Here is a 17,392-nt window from a genome sequence, read left to right on the forward strand (position 1 = left end):
GAAAGTCAGCTTCATGTTTTACAAACAAAACCAAAACATTCAGCCTCATTTCCAAGATAACCACTTGTGTGCTTCCAGACAGTGAATATGTGATTAAATTTTGAAGCCATGAGATGGAAGCAAAGGACCACATGGGCTGCTGCTGAGAAAGAATAGGATGTGGCTCTACCTTTGTTATGGAAATTTGGAATGAACATCTCTGTATATGAATATTATTTATTATTATTACTATTTTTGTTGCTATTATTATTATTAAATGCTATTAATTGTAGTGACCTAACAGATTTTCTTTGAATTCGATGTTGATTCATTTGTCTCCTAGATGTTTTGAAAATTTCATGAACCATTGTCCTAGAATGTGTTTATTTTGATCAAAATATTACCTTTGAGGGACATATAAGAATCTATGATAATAATTCAATTTTTGTACTTATTATTGCTGTTAACTAACAACTCAATACTTAGTATGTTTTGAGACTTCGGAGTAAAAATTTAGTGAGGTACTTTATAATGACTCCCTTCACCAAAAGATACTTATTGTTCCTGTGGTCATTAGGTACTGAGGTGTTATTTGGGGGGAGAAATTACTCATTCATGCACACACACATATATTCATTACACACACACACACACACACACACACACACACACACACAATCCTTATATAATTAATTTATTAGATACTGATTACATAATTTTAGAGATTAAAAAATACTCATAGAAAAAGAGTGAAACTTGTGTAAAAAGACAGACTATATTGTCACAATGACTGGCCAACACAGCTCAATTAAACATTGACATGGCCTATGAATAGCCCTCTATCTCTCATGTTCTTTAGGAGAGCAGGGGCATACAGGAATTTTCTCTATGTTCTTTTCAATTAGTTATGGATCTAAACTTGTTCTAAGATCAACATTTGTTAATTTTTAAAAAGCAAATTAAATTGAGTGGCTAAGGATATTGTTCAAGACAACTAAGGCCATGGATCTCCATAGATTTATAATATAGGTCCAAGCCTGACCTTCTAGTTCTATACCACCACGAAGACACAGAAGATTTTACCACAAACTTCTACTCTTTACACTAATGGTGATATGGTGTTTAAGTAGAAGGGTTTCTGATTATCAGGAGAAATACAAATGTTAATAAGATGTCTTAAGTATTAGATGGATTGAGTTGAAATTGCTTGGAGAGTAGACTTAGACTTCTACATCAACACCATACCTTCCCCCTTTGGTGAAAAATGTATCACTTTGGATGGTAACTTGCATTCATTAACTCATGTTTTATTTTGCAATTTCTTCTCACTAATTGGATTATGTAACAATTGGCAAATAGCAAATGATTTGTGCTTTTTAAGAAGAGCTCACATTAGACTGAAAAAACTGACTGGTATAGAACTGTTTTGCCTTAACTTTTTTTGTCATTTGAAGACACAATTCTATTATTCCCAAAAAGAAATGCATTCGTGTGTACACATTAGATATCTCTGTTAATTCTTAATCCTATCTATGAAGTATATGTAATTGTACCTTTTCAACCCCTCAGTAGTTGCTCAGTGGCATGTGATCTGTCTTTCTAAAGATTAAAATCTTTCTTCTTACATAGAATAGGATTTTTTTCTGTTCAATTATGCAAACTAGATTTCTTCCAAGGAAAAAAAGAAAAATTTAATCACTAGAAGGTGAAATACTAACCACAACACAAGCATTGTGCTGTATACACTGATAAATTAATCATATCCTGTAATTATTTTTTATAGAATAAATGTCAAATGCACACTTATTCCACTAGAAAAATGTTTCATTGCTTTCTTTTTTTAAAAGTAAATTTGTAATGTTCTAAACATTGGGTTAAAGTGAATGCTGATTCACTTGTCACGGCATGTAGGGCCACCCTGCATCTTCTAAGTTCATGCCTTTAATGTAATATAAAGGGTAGTTTTCTTCGTCTACTTTTATAAATAGAGAATGTGATGTCTAAAAGCTGTCTGGGAATTCAGCCAAAGAGAGAAAAGGGTTGCTGAATCTCTGGGGAGTTGAAAGAGAAGTGGCTGGCACTAGCTTGGTCCTTTAGACAAAAATTAAAACAATAGACATGTACAGTAATCTCTCTTTTAAGGAAAGAATAGAATGCCTCTATAGTAATGTCAAGTGGAACAATTTGGTACTGGCCCAAGTTATGCAGCTGTTGTACAGGAAAATGGCAAAAGGCTCCTGTCCAAAGCAGGCAAATAAGGCATGATTGTTCATAAACAGTCACTGGGGCCCTCACATTTAGAACAAGGAAAACAACATTAGCATTCTGGAGGGCAGGCTACAAACACGAGTCTTATTGCAACATGAGCCATGCTGCAGTTTTATGATTTATACCAAAGATAGTGGTGTCATTTTAACACAAACAATACATGTAATAATGACAAATCACTCGTTCTTTAGGAAATCATATGTGGGTCACACATATGTTCAAAAGAAACAATAAGGACTCGAACATGAATTAGGGATGCTGTTCAGGTTGCATGTAAGATGAAAATAAGTGTTGTCATCTGTTATATATTTCTGATTCTCACTTGCGCATTAGATGTGCATCAGGTAAATAGGAAAGATAATAGAAGTTAACCATCTTGGGAAATAATTGAATGCTAAACCAATAGCGTTGCCTCTCAGTGATGCCAAAATAACAAAGTGGGGAATCAGGTGCAGTAGCTGCAAAGTAATGGAGCGGAACTTTGGTGGTGATTACCAGAATAAATGACACAGTTTCAGACTGCCCAGTGGGAGCATGGGATACCACGTTCCTTTTGGCTCCCACTCTTTCAAATCTGTTTCTTAAAAACATGGTCAGTCTCCCTATTCTGCTTTAATGTATTCCTTACTTTGAAATTGTTTTGAAATGTATTAATTATCTCTTTCCCACTTGTTATGCTGTCTCTTCAGAAGTGAGTGTCCTTCCCGTGAGCAACTCTGTCCTTTCCCCATGATGAACTTCCTGACTCACCCCCTTCCCTTTTCTGCTTGTTCTCTGTGCCCTAGTAAAGACCATTCTCTTTACAGACGGACGTGAGGATTCCCTTTGAGAAAAAGCAAATGGCTTCTCTGCAGTCTTCCCTTGTTCTGTGTCCTTGTCTGCTTCAACTGAAACTGTGTTGACTATGGTATAAAGCATAGATAACTACAAGTTTAATCTTCTTTGAAGAGGTTAATGCCTTCCTTTATTTAAAGTGATACTTTGAAAATGGGGAGGAGTGGGTAGACTTCTAGACAGTCAGGGAGAACAAAGAAAGCACCTGTCTAGATGAAAGAATAAATAAAAAAAGTTGACTCTAGCTTTACTGGTAGTGTCCTAGTATTTAGTGTCCTGGGTGTTTAGAGGAACTAATATAAGAAACACTGGTGATTGAGCTATAATACAAGAGAGTATATTAAAATATATCATGTGTAAAATGATAATAGCATATTTGTATAACTCTGGGACCATAGATAAAAGCAAAATATGACTATTTTAACCCATTATTCATCTATGAATTAATATTCACATATACTACATGAATTGGGATATTACAAAAATATGGGCTATAACTCTGGCTGCAAATGTCAGAATATATATATACACATATACATATGAGATAAAGTGTAATAAGAGAAGCGATCCTGACTAGGATGACAACTGTGACTCTCTCCTGAGCCTGGGTCATTCCTCTTGGACAACTAGGCCTTCATCTCCAGTGTTGAAATCACAGAGTAAATCTGGCTAACAGAGTGGCAGTTTAAATTCAGCAGCTGAAGTAGCAGCAGACTGTGGGTGAAAGTCTTTCAAGATTTGGGCAAGACAGAAGTATGAGTAAATCCTGTCTCACCAAACTTAAGCCTTTGTGAATAGGAAGAAGGGCTTTCATTTCTGAGATTAAATTTTCTTTTCTGTATCATAAACAAATTTTCTTATTTCCCTTTCCTCTTTGCATGCTGCCATCCATCAGCATCCTCTCGGAAAGAGTAGTCAGTATCTTCTGAGAAAGATAGAAATTTGAATTTGTTTAATGCAAGGATGGATATTGTACATCCAAACTTTTTTTCCCCTACATAATAGAAATCCAGAGATTCACTGACACTAACTTGCTGAATCATATCTAAGGGAAGTGATGCATATTTCTTAAAATAACAATCCCATAACTTCCACATTTCATTAGTTCAATAAATAAATTGTCTTGTCCATTGGGAGGAAAATGGCATGGCAGAAGGTACCCAGCAGACTGCTGTATTCCATTTGAGCAAACTTGCATTCACTTCTAAGCATTTCAGACATCATCTTGCCCATTGTGGGGCCATCTGGTTGTGTACCTTATATTTGTTCTCTAAATGTACACACATTCCATGTAGAGAAACCTGAAGGAGAAAACAGTGAACACAAAAGAGCTTCTGTTGTTTGACAAACGCAGTGTCTACAGTTACACCCTGCATTAAAGACTGATGTAAGAAAGGGAAAAGTTTACCATTCATTAAAACACTTACAGTGGTTTTCCTTTAGATTCACAGGTCAAAGTTAAAGCCTGTCCTTCCTGTGGAAAAGGAGTGGATGGGATAATCTTAACTGATGGCGTATCTAGAAAAAATAAGAATGGAAAAATCATTAATCACACATGAAGATATATTTTATAATTGAAACACCTGTGCTCAGCATCTTTTATATTTCTTATAAATACATAAATATGAAAGGCTGCTACTTTTCCATCTGTGCAATTTAACAAAAAATATCTGAATATCTTAGGAGCACCTCTGAAATCTGAATTTAAATGTGACATTGCAAAAAAAGAGTGGTTCAGATGAATATCAAGTATTTCACACAATTGTTTCTTCCACTATTTATAGATGGCTATGAATACTATTATTGTGGACCGAATGCATTCATGTGCATTTGAATAACAACACTTCCATTGTTACAGGACTACCAAGGACTCACAATAAGGAACCCCCAATGAACTCAAGATAAACTGTCTCAGAAGCATTGCAGAATCCTTTTGAAGAGGCAGCCCTGCAGCTCTGAGCACATGCTGCTTTCCTTAAAATACAGTGGACAGAACACATCAAATCGCTACTTATAATAGTCCTGAAAGGTAACATTTGATTTCATATGCTACAATATAATTTTCAAAAAAGTAATTGTTTTTATTATAAAATCAACCATTGTTGAAGCAGATTTAAAAAAAAAAACACACTATGATACCTAAGTTCAAAAATCACATGGTACATGATATCCTTTAATCAAGAGGAAAGTACATATTTCTTAGAGGAAGTGAAAAATACATTTTAAAAAAGAGAGGGACAATATAGGCACTGTAATTTCTGTATAGTCTGTTTAGAACTATGTTGCACAGCTCTTTCCCTCTAATCTATATATACTGTGCAATAAACACAAGAGGTCTGACCTCTCAGACTCAAGTCAATTTTCCCTTCCCCTTAGGCTTACTAGAAGAAAGAACCCATCTGAGGTCATAATAGTGCCTTGTCTTAGAAACAACCTCAGGCAGACACAATCAATTCAGGAAGTTTTTGGTTAGTTATTTTCCTTAAAGACATAGTACTGAAATAATTTATGTTTCAAATACAATCTTTTTCAAGCCTGTAAACAAGACAATACAGGTGAAATAACTAAACATATAAGGCAGGATTAGGGAAAAAGAAATACTTATAATGGCAGCATATGCGAGACAAAGTCAAGAGTAGTGCTGGTTATCTCCCTGCCTAAGTTACAGAGTGATTTCAGGCCTTGGGATGCACGTCAATATTGGAACAACTGCCTAACAATACAAGGTCCTAGATTCAGTTCCTGTCTCAAACATTCTACTGCTGTTTTAAAGGTAATATGATGGTTATAAACAGGCTGCCCATGTGCATCATCATAAACTAGTATACTATAAAATGTCTATGGAGAAGTAATACATTTTTTAAAATATGAAAACTTCATTGTGCTTAACTAATGTAAGAAATTTAAATACAATTTTTAAATTTTAAATAAGAAGCCATTTACAGTATAATTTGTTCAGTGGGAGTATAATTGTAATTTGGTCAACAATCAGGGAAATGTGGACAATTATGTAGTATCATATGTAGTCAAATTGAGGCTTACTGTATTTTGACCTTCAGCATCAACTTTATGAAAGACAAACCCATTTCTAGTTGAAAATAAGGAAAGCAATATAGAGAAAATTATGATTATGGGAAATAAATTTAATTTGTTTGCAAAGAATAATTTTGTGTGTCAGTTTGAGTGTACTCTAAGGCATCCACCAAATTTGGTCTTAATATTATAGAAATTTCTATGACAAGGATTTAGTATTAGAATAACATTTACATTGAAAGACAGAATACAGATCTCCAAAATGTTAATGGGCTTCCACTCAGTTTGATTCTTAAAGAGACTAAAGAGGTAATCCTACCCTAAGCATGAGAAAATTCTCTGAATTTTCTTCTGTCTTCGGACTTGCTAAAATTTGAATCTAGCATGCCCTCCAAAGGTCAGCATTTTAAAGCTTGTTCAACAACCTGTGGTAACATTGGGAGGTGATAGAAACTTTACAAGGCATATATATGTATGTATATATGTATATGTATATGTGTATGTGTATATGTATATATATATATATATATATATATATATATATATATATTAGAAATTTATGTGGCTAGAGAGCACATTAGACACAGCCTCGCCTATCTGGCTATCAAAAGGGGGACAGCATTATAATCATTTGATATAATGTACTACAAATATCTCAGAACTAAAATGGATACAAGTTTTCATAAATTCTAAGACAATGGATTTTGAAGTAGAGAAAATAAGGAACATTTTTGTCCTTAAGCCATTACACCTAGCCATACAATATGTCAATGTCTCTCCAGTCAGTACTGGTTCACTCTGTGTCATCTTGGAGTCATCACCTTTAACAATTTCAGGAACAATTCTCTAAAATAAATCTCTTTTTCCACTTACATATAAGTAATCCTGATTCTCCAAGTGGCTCAGATTCATACACTAAATTGGGAACTCCTACTGAGGGCCTCTACTTTCCCAGTTTTCTGCTAGAAGTTTATAATAACCACCTTGGTTGTCATTATGTTTTCTTTTTTTAAACTCTCTCAATCACATGACTTCAGCAGTCAATATGGGATGTTGTCAGTTCCTTATCTGACAATCCTTCTCTGTTTATCTGCTGCCTTTTTGCTATCTGCTGTGTGCTGCTGGTTTTTACTATTGTTTCTTATCCAGTTAGAGAAAGACACTCATTCAAACTAAAATTACAAACACCATAGATCTTCCTCAAAGCCACACAGAGCAATGGGCAAAGCACAACATGTTTGTAGAACATTTGTCAATTCAGTTTGGAGTTAGGTTGAGTACTGTATCTGAGACAAAATGGAGAGTTAGAGGTATTACTCAGTTAAGAGTTTGGTTGAATGCTGTGTGTGAGACAAAATGGAGAGCTAGAAGTGGCACTTTCCTAGGACTTCTGTCCTATTCAGAATGCAATTCATTTTTAAAAGAAATATTCCTTTGGTATAATTTCAGATGTGTGAATAAATGAGAAAACATATTCTTTATATATTATTTCTTTTATTTTTATTTGAAAACTTTTGTGGTTCATTCATGTAGAATATAATTGTAGTGTTAAAATAGAATCATGAAAAAAGGTTATTAATTTTAAAATAAAAAAATGTAAAGTTGTATTAACTTTTGAAGTAAGAATCCTTTCTGTTCAATTTGATGAAAAAATCAAAATGAAAACATTGATCTAGCACAATGGATTTTTGGTTATAAACAAAGATTTTTCCAGAAACTACCATGAAACCATGTAATGGGCAATCTCAAAGCACAAGCCTTGAAACATTTAGTGGTTCAACAACATCTGTCCATTACTGACAGTTTTGAGACTTAACAAGTGGATCTTTTGAATCAAATCTTTTACTTATGAATTCCTACCTAATTTCTTTTATAGTTAAAAAAAAGATAAAAATTTGACTTTATATACAGGCAACACTTTCCTGTTAGGGATGTTGGTCAAATCACAAAAGAAACTCCTAGTAATGTCAATCCATGTCATATAATATCTTGAATGAACAAAGACAATCTTCAGTGTCCAGCTGGAGTCAGTTGCACTGTTCATGGTCTCCCAGTCTTTAATTAAAATAACATATTTTGATAATGTTATTTGTCAAAAAATTTGCTATGATTATTCACAAAATATTTACTCATATAAAAACATTTACATAGTTCCCAAACCTTAAAGAACATGGTGTTAGTATATTTTTATCAGTTATTTTAAGAGAATTCTAACAATGTTACATAATATTAAGCATTGTAATGTCTTGTTTTCACTTTTCAATTTTATCCCTGGATCTCAGAAGTGATGCTATAGGCTGCTTAGCTTGGCTTTCCGAAAGCATGCTAGGGATATCAAAGATTATTTCTTTCTTAGGTAGAAGTGTGTTATCAAGGTGAATATAATTCCCATGCCTAAATTAAATGTCCTCCTGGTAAATTAACAAGTGTTTGTAATGTTCTCCTTTTTTTCACTTAATGTTTGGGAACATTACTGTGTTATAAGATCAGTTTCTTATTAAAACTATTTTATAATAATAATACAAACCACTGATCAAATCCTCAGTACATAATTCTCCTTTACATAAAGAGTCCATATATAATGATTCCCTGGATCTGTTGGAAAACTCTCAAGGAATGCTGGAGATGCATTTCAGTGGAGAGCACTGGGTCCAATTTCTAGAATCAACAACTACAAACAGCATGCAAGAAACATTCTGTTGTTCACACTGTGCATTGTCATAAAACAAAGACTTGGATGGCATGCTTCACCAGAGTTCCACAGTCAACTCAGTGTCTTCTGATCCTATCTGCTCTCAAAACAAGTGCTTTCCTAAATTGGTATGCCTTTTGTCTCTTAGATTATGCTAGAGATCGACACTTCTGCCATTGATTTGTCTTTTGTTCTGTGTCATTTACTGTTTTAGGAAATCAATTCATTATGCCTATAGTTCTGTTAGAACACAGTTTGAGATGTGCTTTGGTCAAATGTGATTTGTGTGTTCCAAAGCCTATCTGTTGATGTTGATGAATTATATGCACAGCTGTTCATTGTGTGCCATTTTTACTTTCTCCTTGCTTTCTTTCATGTCACTATTTTCTACTGACAGATGAGAAAGGCCTTTTAAACTGTACCTCTTTTCCTCATGAATCAGAAGAGTTCTTGTCCTCAAACTTTAAATGATTTATTTATTTTTATTTTATACATATGTTTATTTTGGCTGTATGCATGTATGCACAGCACACGTGTGTGGCACATGAGTCTTGGAGCCAGAATAGAGCATTGGAACCTCTGTAACTGGAGTTAAAGACAGTTGTGAGCCTCCATATGAAAATGAACACCAGTGGATTTATTGAGGCAACTAGAAATTATTGACTGCACAATTTCTGAAAATGGAATGCTACAAAATAGCATTCAAGGAAGCTATGCATTCAAAGGATCTTATGTCAGACTGACAAGTTAGGACATTCAGCAAGATATAGTAAGAAATCACCCTATATTTTAAAGTGAGCATTAGGCTCAGAACCACGATTCAGGATGTCATGCTTGTAAATGAGAAAAACTGAGGCACATGCTTTTATCATGGGCTGAGTCAAGAGGAAGTTCCAAAGAAAAAGCAACAGAAAATGGTAGAAGTAGAGGACAATGAGTGGATCAATATTTTATTCTTTATAATTTATACTTTTTATAATTATACACCTTGCAGCATATGATTATAAGTACATTTGTCAAAATACTGATAAAAAAACAAAGTTATGATTTGTATTATGTTTTCCCTGAACGGTTATACCAAAAAAAGCAAAATTTAATTTAAAATATAGGCTTAAGCAGTACTATCTTGTACTTATACGATGAAAACATTAAACCCTTTTAGAATCTATCACACATTACAAATGTATGCTTTTGCTATGCTTTCTATGTTATATAAAATCCTGCTATATCAGCATCCTGGGAGTTACTACACCATTAACTCATCAATTATGTATCTTACTATGATTAAAACAACTAATAACAGAATTAGAAGAGGAAAGTACTATGACATCATCAAGAACAGTGGTGCCCAGTACATTTGTGGCTATTTAAATTTAGTGGAAGTCAGCTAACAATAAATTATAAGTACGATTTATAGTCACAAGATACACATTTCAACTTCTGAGTAGTCATACCAGTAGCTAGTTAGTGACTAAAACACATTATCATCATGAAACTGCTGGAGTGACATCAATCACTACTGTTACTTGATACTGATTTGTTTAGAAAATTTTGGATGTGTACTTGTGGCATTTAAAGACATCTTTAAACATGTATTAAATCATATATATCTATATATATTAATATCTCATATTTTCCAGCTTATAAGATGACTGGACATATAAAGCAATCCCCAAAATTTCCAGTTAAAATATAGAGTTTGGAATATACTCTCCATTTAAGTCTACCCCTCGTCTAATGCACACTCTGTGCATCAAACTTGGGCATGTGCCTATTTGCAGGCAGGGCACAAACTGCCAGGTGCTTTATTAAATGTTGACAGACAGGCAATGCTAGACTACACTGCCCCTTTTAAGTCAAGCTGCACATGCAACCCAGAGACTTGCAGCCCTGTGAGTCCAATGGGCAGGATCTGGTGGAGACCCAATCCATCTTCATCTTCTTCCCCTCGAGTTACAAGAAAATGTGTGCAGCTTTCTCCTCCCTGCTTCTGACATCCTTACACAAAGCAGGGAATCGGCCCCAGCACCCACCACCACTATATGTGCCGGACATATGAAGCAAGAGAAAGGAAGCTGCAGTTAAATACCTGGCATATAAGATGACCTTCGACTTTGGTACGGATTTCTCGGGGATAAAATGTTGTCTTATACACCAAAATATACGGTATATAAATCTTCAGTATAACTGAAGTTATTTACTTTAATATTATTTTAGCTAGTATAAACTAGGTGGAAGACTTAGAATCACTCCATGGTTGTGCACAAAACAAAAGTAGTAAGGAAAGCTGCAGCTGGCAGAGGCTTATGCAAGTACAGAGGAAATTTGAGAATGGAGGGGAGATATATTCAAAGGAGCCCACTGTATCACAACCCTAATTAAAAAGAAAAATGAGTGGTAGTAGAACATGTGTACAAACAAAGTAGGGGGAAAATTCTAAAGGTTGAAGGTTAATCAGGGAGTGGAAGGAGTCCAGGGTGATTGGTTGTATATGGGTTAATCAAAACTACGTACATATGAAAAAATCCTTATAGAAACCCGCTGTGTAGTAAGTTAATTGCAAAACACTTAAAATGAATTTAAAATGGAATTACCTTGCATAGGTGGAAAAGTCTCACCCTTAAAGACATGTATTAATAAATGGAAATTGCTGTACATAGCATGATACTGACAGGACTCTAAAGAGCATAAACTACTGTCACTGCCCTTGGGTACCTACTGCAACTGTACGGTAATCTCCATTTGCTGAAGACACCACCAACTTTAGGACGCAAAGAATTGAACCTCAGACAAACTGGAAAACATCCTTCCCATTGGTTAGTTTTACAAGACTGGGAAATGCTATATATGCTGCTACAGGAGAAAAGACCTCAGTGGCCTTCCCTAACACCAGACACTGCTTGCTCTTCCCTTTCTTGGGAAGACATACTTACTGGTATAAAAGCGGGAGCACTGTGAAAGGATAAATAACATTTTTTTTTTATTTGAATTCAAGGCTTGCTCTATAGGATAGAATGTCATGTATTGTACTATAATCTATCAAGAGCTGTTAAGGAGCATGTTATGGGCCCTAATCAGGGTCTCTTATTTTATTTTGCAAATGGTCATGCAATCAAACTACTTTTTAAACATTTCTCCTTGCACACATATAATTTCCCAAATGCCATAAAACTCCCTGAAGAAAGAGAACAAGTACAAAATAAGTGATGGGATTTATTTTACGATATGTTTATTCAGTTTATTGGTAACTGATGTGTAATAGTAATTTTATTATCATCACTAAAGGTAGTCTATATAAGGAAGTCAAAAATCTCTGAACAACTTTCTGTAAACTTAACAATTTCCTAAAAAATAAAGTCTATTAGTTAAAAAAATTATATCAGAACTAATAACAAAACAGTGAATAAAAACAAAACAGTGTGCTGCTAGACATGACATGTTGTTGTCAATAGCAACGGCACATGTTTGTTGTATATTAGAGCTAACCTGAAAGTTCATATGCATTGACTGATGCTGGTAATTTTCCACATTAGGAAATAAATATATTTATGTTTTATTTATGTGTATGACTCTATTGTCTACATGTATGTATATGTACCATGTGCGTGTCTGGACCACTCATAGTTCCAAAATGTGGCTGTATCCCCTAGAACTAGAATTCTGAATGCCAGAGCATCATCATGCAGGGCTGGGAACTGAACTGGGATTCTCTGCACAAAGTTCTTTTATACCCTGAGCCATCTTTCCAGCTTTCTTTTATATTAATTTGTCTATTATAATAGTTTTCTAATTTCTTTTTGTCCTTATCATGACTCTATATGAACAAAATATTTGTGGTATAATACCTTATAATCTACAGATTTACAAGAATTTAAAAATATTTGAATGCAAAATATACTCATTTTCTAAAATTTTTTTATTAATTTATTCTTGTTACATCTCAATGTTTATCCCATCCCCTCCCATTCTTCCCTCCCTCCCATTTTCCCCTTATTTCCCTCCCCTATGACTGTTCCTGAGGGGGATTACCTCCCCCTGTATATGCTCATAGGATATCAAGTCTCTTCTTGGTAACCTGCTGTCCTTCCTCTGAGTGCCACCAGGTCTCCCCCTCCAGGGGACATGGTCAAATGTGAGGCACCAGAGTACGTGAGAAAATCATATCCCACTCTCCACTCAAGTGTGGAGAATGTTCTGCCCATTGGCTAGATCTGGGTAGGGGTTTAAAGTTTACCGCCTATATTGTCCTTGGCTGGTGCCTTAGCTTGAGCAGGACCTCTGGGCCCAAATCTGCCTATCATAATGTTCTACTTGTAGGTTTCTAGGACCCTCTGGATCCTTCTACTTTGCTATTCTCCCATGCTTCTCTCATCATTTTTTTTTAAATAAGACAGCCTATGACTTTAAAGTTGGAATTTAAACACTAAGCAGAATTATCTTTTAATTTGGAAGTTAAGAGGCAAGATGTCAATTATTTGTACTTATCCTTAATTTTTTCCTGATGTTTCTTTTTCCTCTTTTTTCTTAAAAAAAAAAAAAAGTGTTACACAGTAGCTCAGAATGGCATTGAACTTACTATGTAGCCCATACATGTTCTTTTTAAAAATTATTTTATTTATTCACTTTATTTATTTATTTTTTATTTAATTTTATTTTTTTTTATTAATTTATTCTTGTTACATCTCAATGGTTACCCCATCCCTTGTATCCTCCCATTCCTCCCCCCCCCCCGTTTTCCCATTATTCCCCTCCCCTATGACTGTTCCTGAGGAGGATTACCTCCCCCTGTATATTCTCATAGGGTATCAAGTCTCTTCTTGGCTTATATCCTAAACCTAGCCCCCTCCCTCCTCTCCTGTCAGCCCCATCTACCAACTCCTTATATCCATTCTCCTACACCTCAGAAAAGGGGAGCCCCCACACCTACCCATGCCAGTCAGTCGAGTTGATTCAGGACTGGGCCCCCACACTAGTTCTAATCTCAGTACATTTAGCCTTGTACACAGTGAGATCACAGAGACAAACCACCACAGATTCTTGAGCGCTTTTAATTCACTATTGCTGTTAATTTGTTAAAGTTTTTAAATTAATTGAAAAATACATTACATTCTGTATCTTCTACAATATTTGTGCCTTATACAATTTACTAATAATTCTTTCTTTATGTGTTTAATTTACATACTTAAAAATAGTTTGAACCTTTTGAGCAACCCATTTTTCAGTCCTGTTGTGTAATCATCTGTTATTCTGCTTCTCAGTAAAACCCTTGCTTTCTTATTTATTTATTTATTTAGTTATTTACTTACTTACTTACTAATGGCTTTACAGCCTGATCCTAGCCCCCTTTCTTCTCTCCTCCCAGTACCATCTTCACACCCCCTCCTTCCATCCTTCTTTCTCCTCAAAGAAGGGAAGCCCCCTAAGCGTATCAACACTGGCACCTCAAGTCACAGCAGGACTAAGTGCAACCTATTCCACTGGGACCTGATAAGGCAGCTCAATTAGGAAAAACGGATCCAGTGTCAGGCAACAGAGTTGGAGTCAGCCTCTACTCCCATTGTTAGGGGACCCACATGTTGACCACGCTGAACATCTATCACATATGTGTAAGGGGTCTAGGCCTAATCTAAGCATGTTCTTTGGTTGGTGGTTCAGTCTCTGTGAGCACCCTTGGTTCAAATTAGTTGACTCTATAGGTCTTCCTCTGGCGTCCTTGGCCCTTCTGGCTCCCTCTATCCTTCCTCCCACTCTTCCATAGAACTCCCTGAGCTCAGCCTATTATTTGGCTGTAGGTCTCTGTTTCCATCAGCTGCTGGATAAAACCTGTCAGAAGACAGGTATTCTAGGCCGCTGTCTGCAAGCATATAGACATCTTGCATTAGCTGCCATTGCTAACATGATACTTAGCTGCCAGGCAGTCCTCAAAGGAGATGCCAGTTGAGTGAAAGATAGTGTTTTTAAGTGTAAACAGTACATAGACCTGTCTGTCTTATAAGCCTGTAATGTCTGAAACAACCATGTTTCTAAATTATTGGAAATATTGTGGAAGCACAGTTGATAAAATTCATAGGAAATTATTTAAATTAAATTCTTAGTTTCAGAAACCCAGAGGTTTGCACAAGAAGCATTGATGAGGTTGAATTTTCATGAATTTTATTTCCATTTTATTTTGTATTTATGTAGGTTTCTCTATGTATTCTGTGTGGGTGCTCACAGAAGGAGAAGAGGACATTGCATCCCTGTAATTAGGGGGAGCTTTAAGCTGACTGCTTTGGTCACTTGGACTGAGCTCAGGGCCTATGTATGAAAGTCAAGTGGACTTAACCACTAAGATGCCTCTCCAGTCTATGGGTCTTTAAATTTCTTTAGTCTCAAAGAGAGGAGTCAATGGAAAAGCATATTTCTCTTTGCATTTGGAAGTATTTTTGTTCTATACACCAAATACCCACAAGAAACAGAGTATAAATGACGGGGTTGTTAATCCCCAAGCACACAAACATTCATCCCTTCTAAAATAATCAGAACTGTATTTAAATCAATTCACGAGAATAAATGCTGATGTGCATTGCATGGTTGATAAATGTAGCAAAAATTTATAACAGTGAGTTTTGTTTCTCTAGCCCAAGGTAATTCTTTAAATGAGATTTAACAACAACAGAAACACTGCAGTACATTTTACAATGCAAGATTCTAAGAGGAAACGGAATTTCTTTATTATTAATTGTCCAGCTAACTAGTTTGGAAATAAAAGAAGCAAGATGCATACATCAGGAATTGAAACTGACCAATAATTCATTAGAGATATTTCATTTGAAAATGATAACATGTGCTTTTTAAATGAATGTATGCGTGCATTTCCATCCATCACTAAATTAACCGATCTCATTTAAGCACCATGTTGTCCCTAAGCCTGAAGTTCCTTCTTACCTTCCCTTCTCTTCTAAAGTCCTTGCTTTCCCAAACTCTCACCTCCCCTCTTCTCTGGTTCCCTCTCCCCTCAACTGCTCTCCTCATCCTCTTCTCACTCCTCACATCTCTCTTCACTCCTCCGCTCCCCTCATTTCTTCTCTTCCCTTCCCTTCCTTTTACTCACCACTGTTCCATTATCTCTCAGATAAAATTTTGGGCTCAAACGGAGAACCTACTTCATGAGCCATTTTAATGATTATTATTTAACATTTAAATATTAATAGTCTACATTTTTAATCACTTTCTAATTTTTAATAAGTGAAATATCTCACTCAAGCACAAATACAAAATAAATGCTAATGATTATGATTTGCTAGGGAATGTATATCATGGATTTTGAAACACACGCTCAAACATTTTAAAACTTCACACACTTATTTTCATCTAACTCTAAAACGTTTCAGTGCATTCTCTGAAAAAATAACATTACTGCCATTTTCCTATTTTCCTTGTGTTTTTCCCTTTCACTAACAGTTACATTCTAGTGTAATTATGAAAATGCAATGTCATGTGCAGAAAACAGCTGTTCTGTTTTTCTTCTATTCTGTACACTGTGAGGGGTTTTCTGTTGGTGCACATACATTGTTTTTACTGAGCATTGAATAAACTCTAACTCATACAATATTTTCCTAAAAATTAACTCAAATAAAAAGGTTTGTTTCAAAGAGATATGAATAAAGATAGAAAGATAAATAAGCATGTTCGTCTATAAAAAAGTGAATGGCTTTTTATGCTGTTCAGCTGAAAAATATTGTCTTACCTAATTTGTGAAATGTGAAAGTATTTGTGATTGACATGGGTTATAAACCAGTTTGTTCCATTCTTAAATTCTGGTTTAAAGGAGTTCCTTTCATTAAAGTGGTTGTATTTAAATTAATAGTTAATACTTCATAAAAACTAAATGCTGCTTTGATATAATTGATAAGAAATTCTTTAAAAAATGTGCATCATAATAATACAGAGTTGAAACACCTTTATATAACTTATCTTACCATGTATTCTCATTATTTTCTTTGGTGTGTCTGCCCCAGTTTTCTTCAAATCTCCCAACAGGATTTTTGTGTCTCATGTGGTTGTTATTATGTATATTATTTTAAAGTGCATATGTTCTTTTTTCATGCACCAAAGAAAAAACTGATATCTCTTCTAAGGGTTTCTCCATTTGCGACCATTTCTGAGGTCATCCATAATGAGAATACTATTGTACCATTGGAATATCCTGAATTTACTAATCACTCCATCTTGTTCCTTTTTCCAAAACTGTTTTCTATTTTCCTATATTTGAGTCCATAGCAATTTGTACATCATATGTCTTATATATGTACACCTGTGGGGGTGACTATCTCCTGTTTCTAGGTGGAAATATTGACATTTTGGTATTGACCTTGAGAGTTTATGGAGCTTGCATCATTTGATGTCTTTGCTCTAATTTTAGTACTGACTATAGATCTCTCAAATCACTATATGTGTTTCATCTCTCGGGAATGCTCTGTACCCTTAAAGGAACATTTAGCATTACCATCAGCTGCTTTTAATTAAGTCCCTATATTTGAATTTTTAAATAAGTCCATATGTTTCATGCTAAGAAAAATAATTTAAATTGATACAGTTTCTGCC

The 17,392-nt window shown here is 34.9% G+C and overlaps 1 protein-coding gene across 3 annotated transcripts in view; it reads right to left on the reverse strand.

The window, feature by feature from the left end:
• The window catches only part of Cadm2 (cell adhesion molecule 2), a 919,117-nt gene that overhangs the window by 89,349 nt on the left and 812,376 nt on the right, over nt 1–17,392 (reverse strand). For all 3 annotated transcript variants that reach the window (XM_051150131.1, XM_051150132.1, XM_051150130.1), the window contains one exon: nt 4,509–4,599. In XM_051150131.1, the coding sequence (XP_051006088.1) occupies nt 4,509–4,599 (91 nt within the window). The remainder of the gene's footprint in view (nt 1–4,508; nt 4,600–17,392) is intronic.

This window comes from Acomys russatus, chromosome 8, assembly GCF_903995435.1.
Source record: "Acomys russatus chromosome 8, mAcoRus1.1, whole genome shotgun sequence".
NCBI lineage: Eukaryota > Metazoa > Chordata > Mammalia > Rodentia > Muridae > Acomys > Acomys russatus.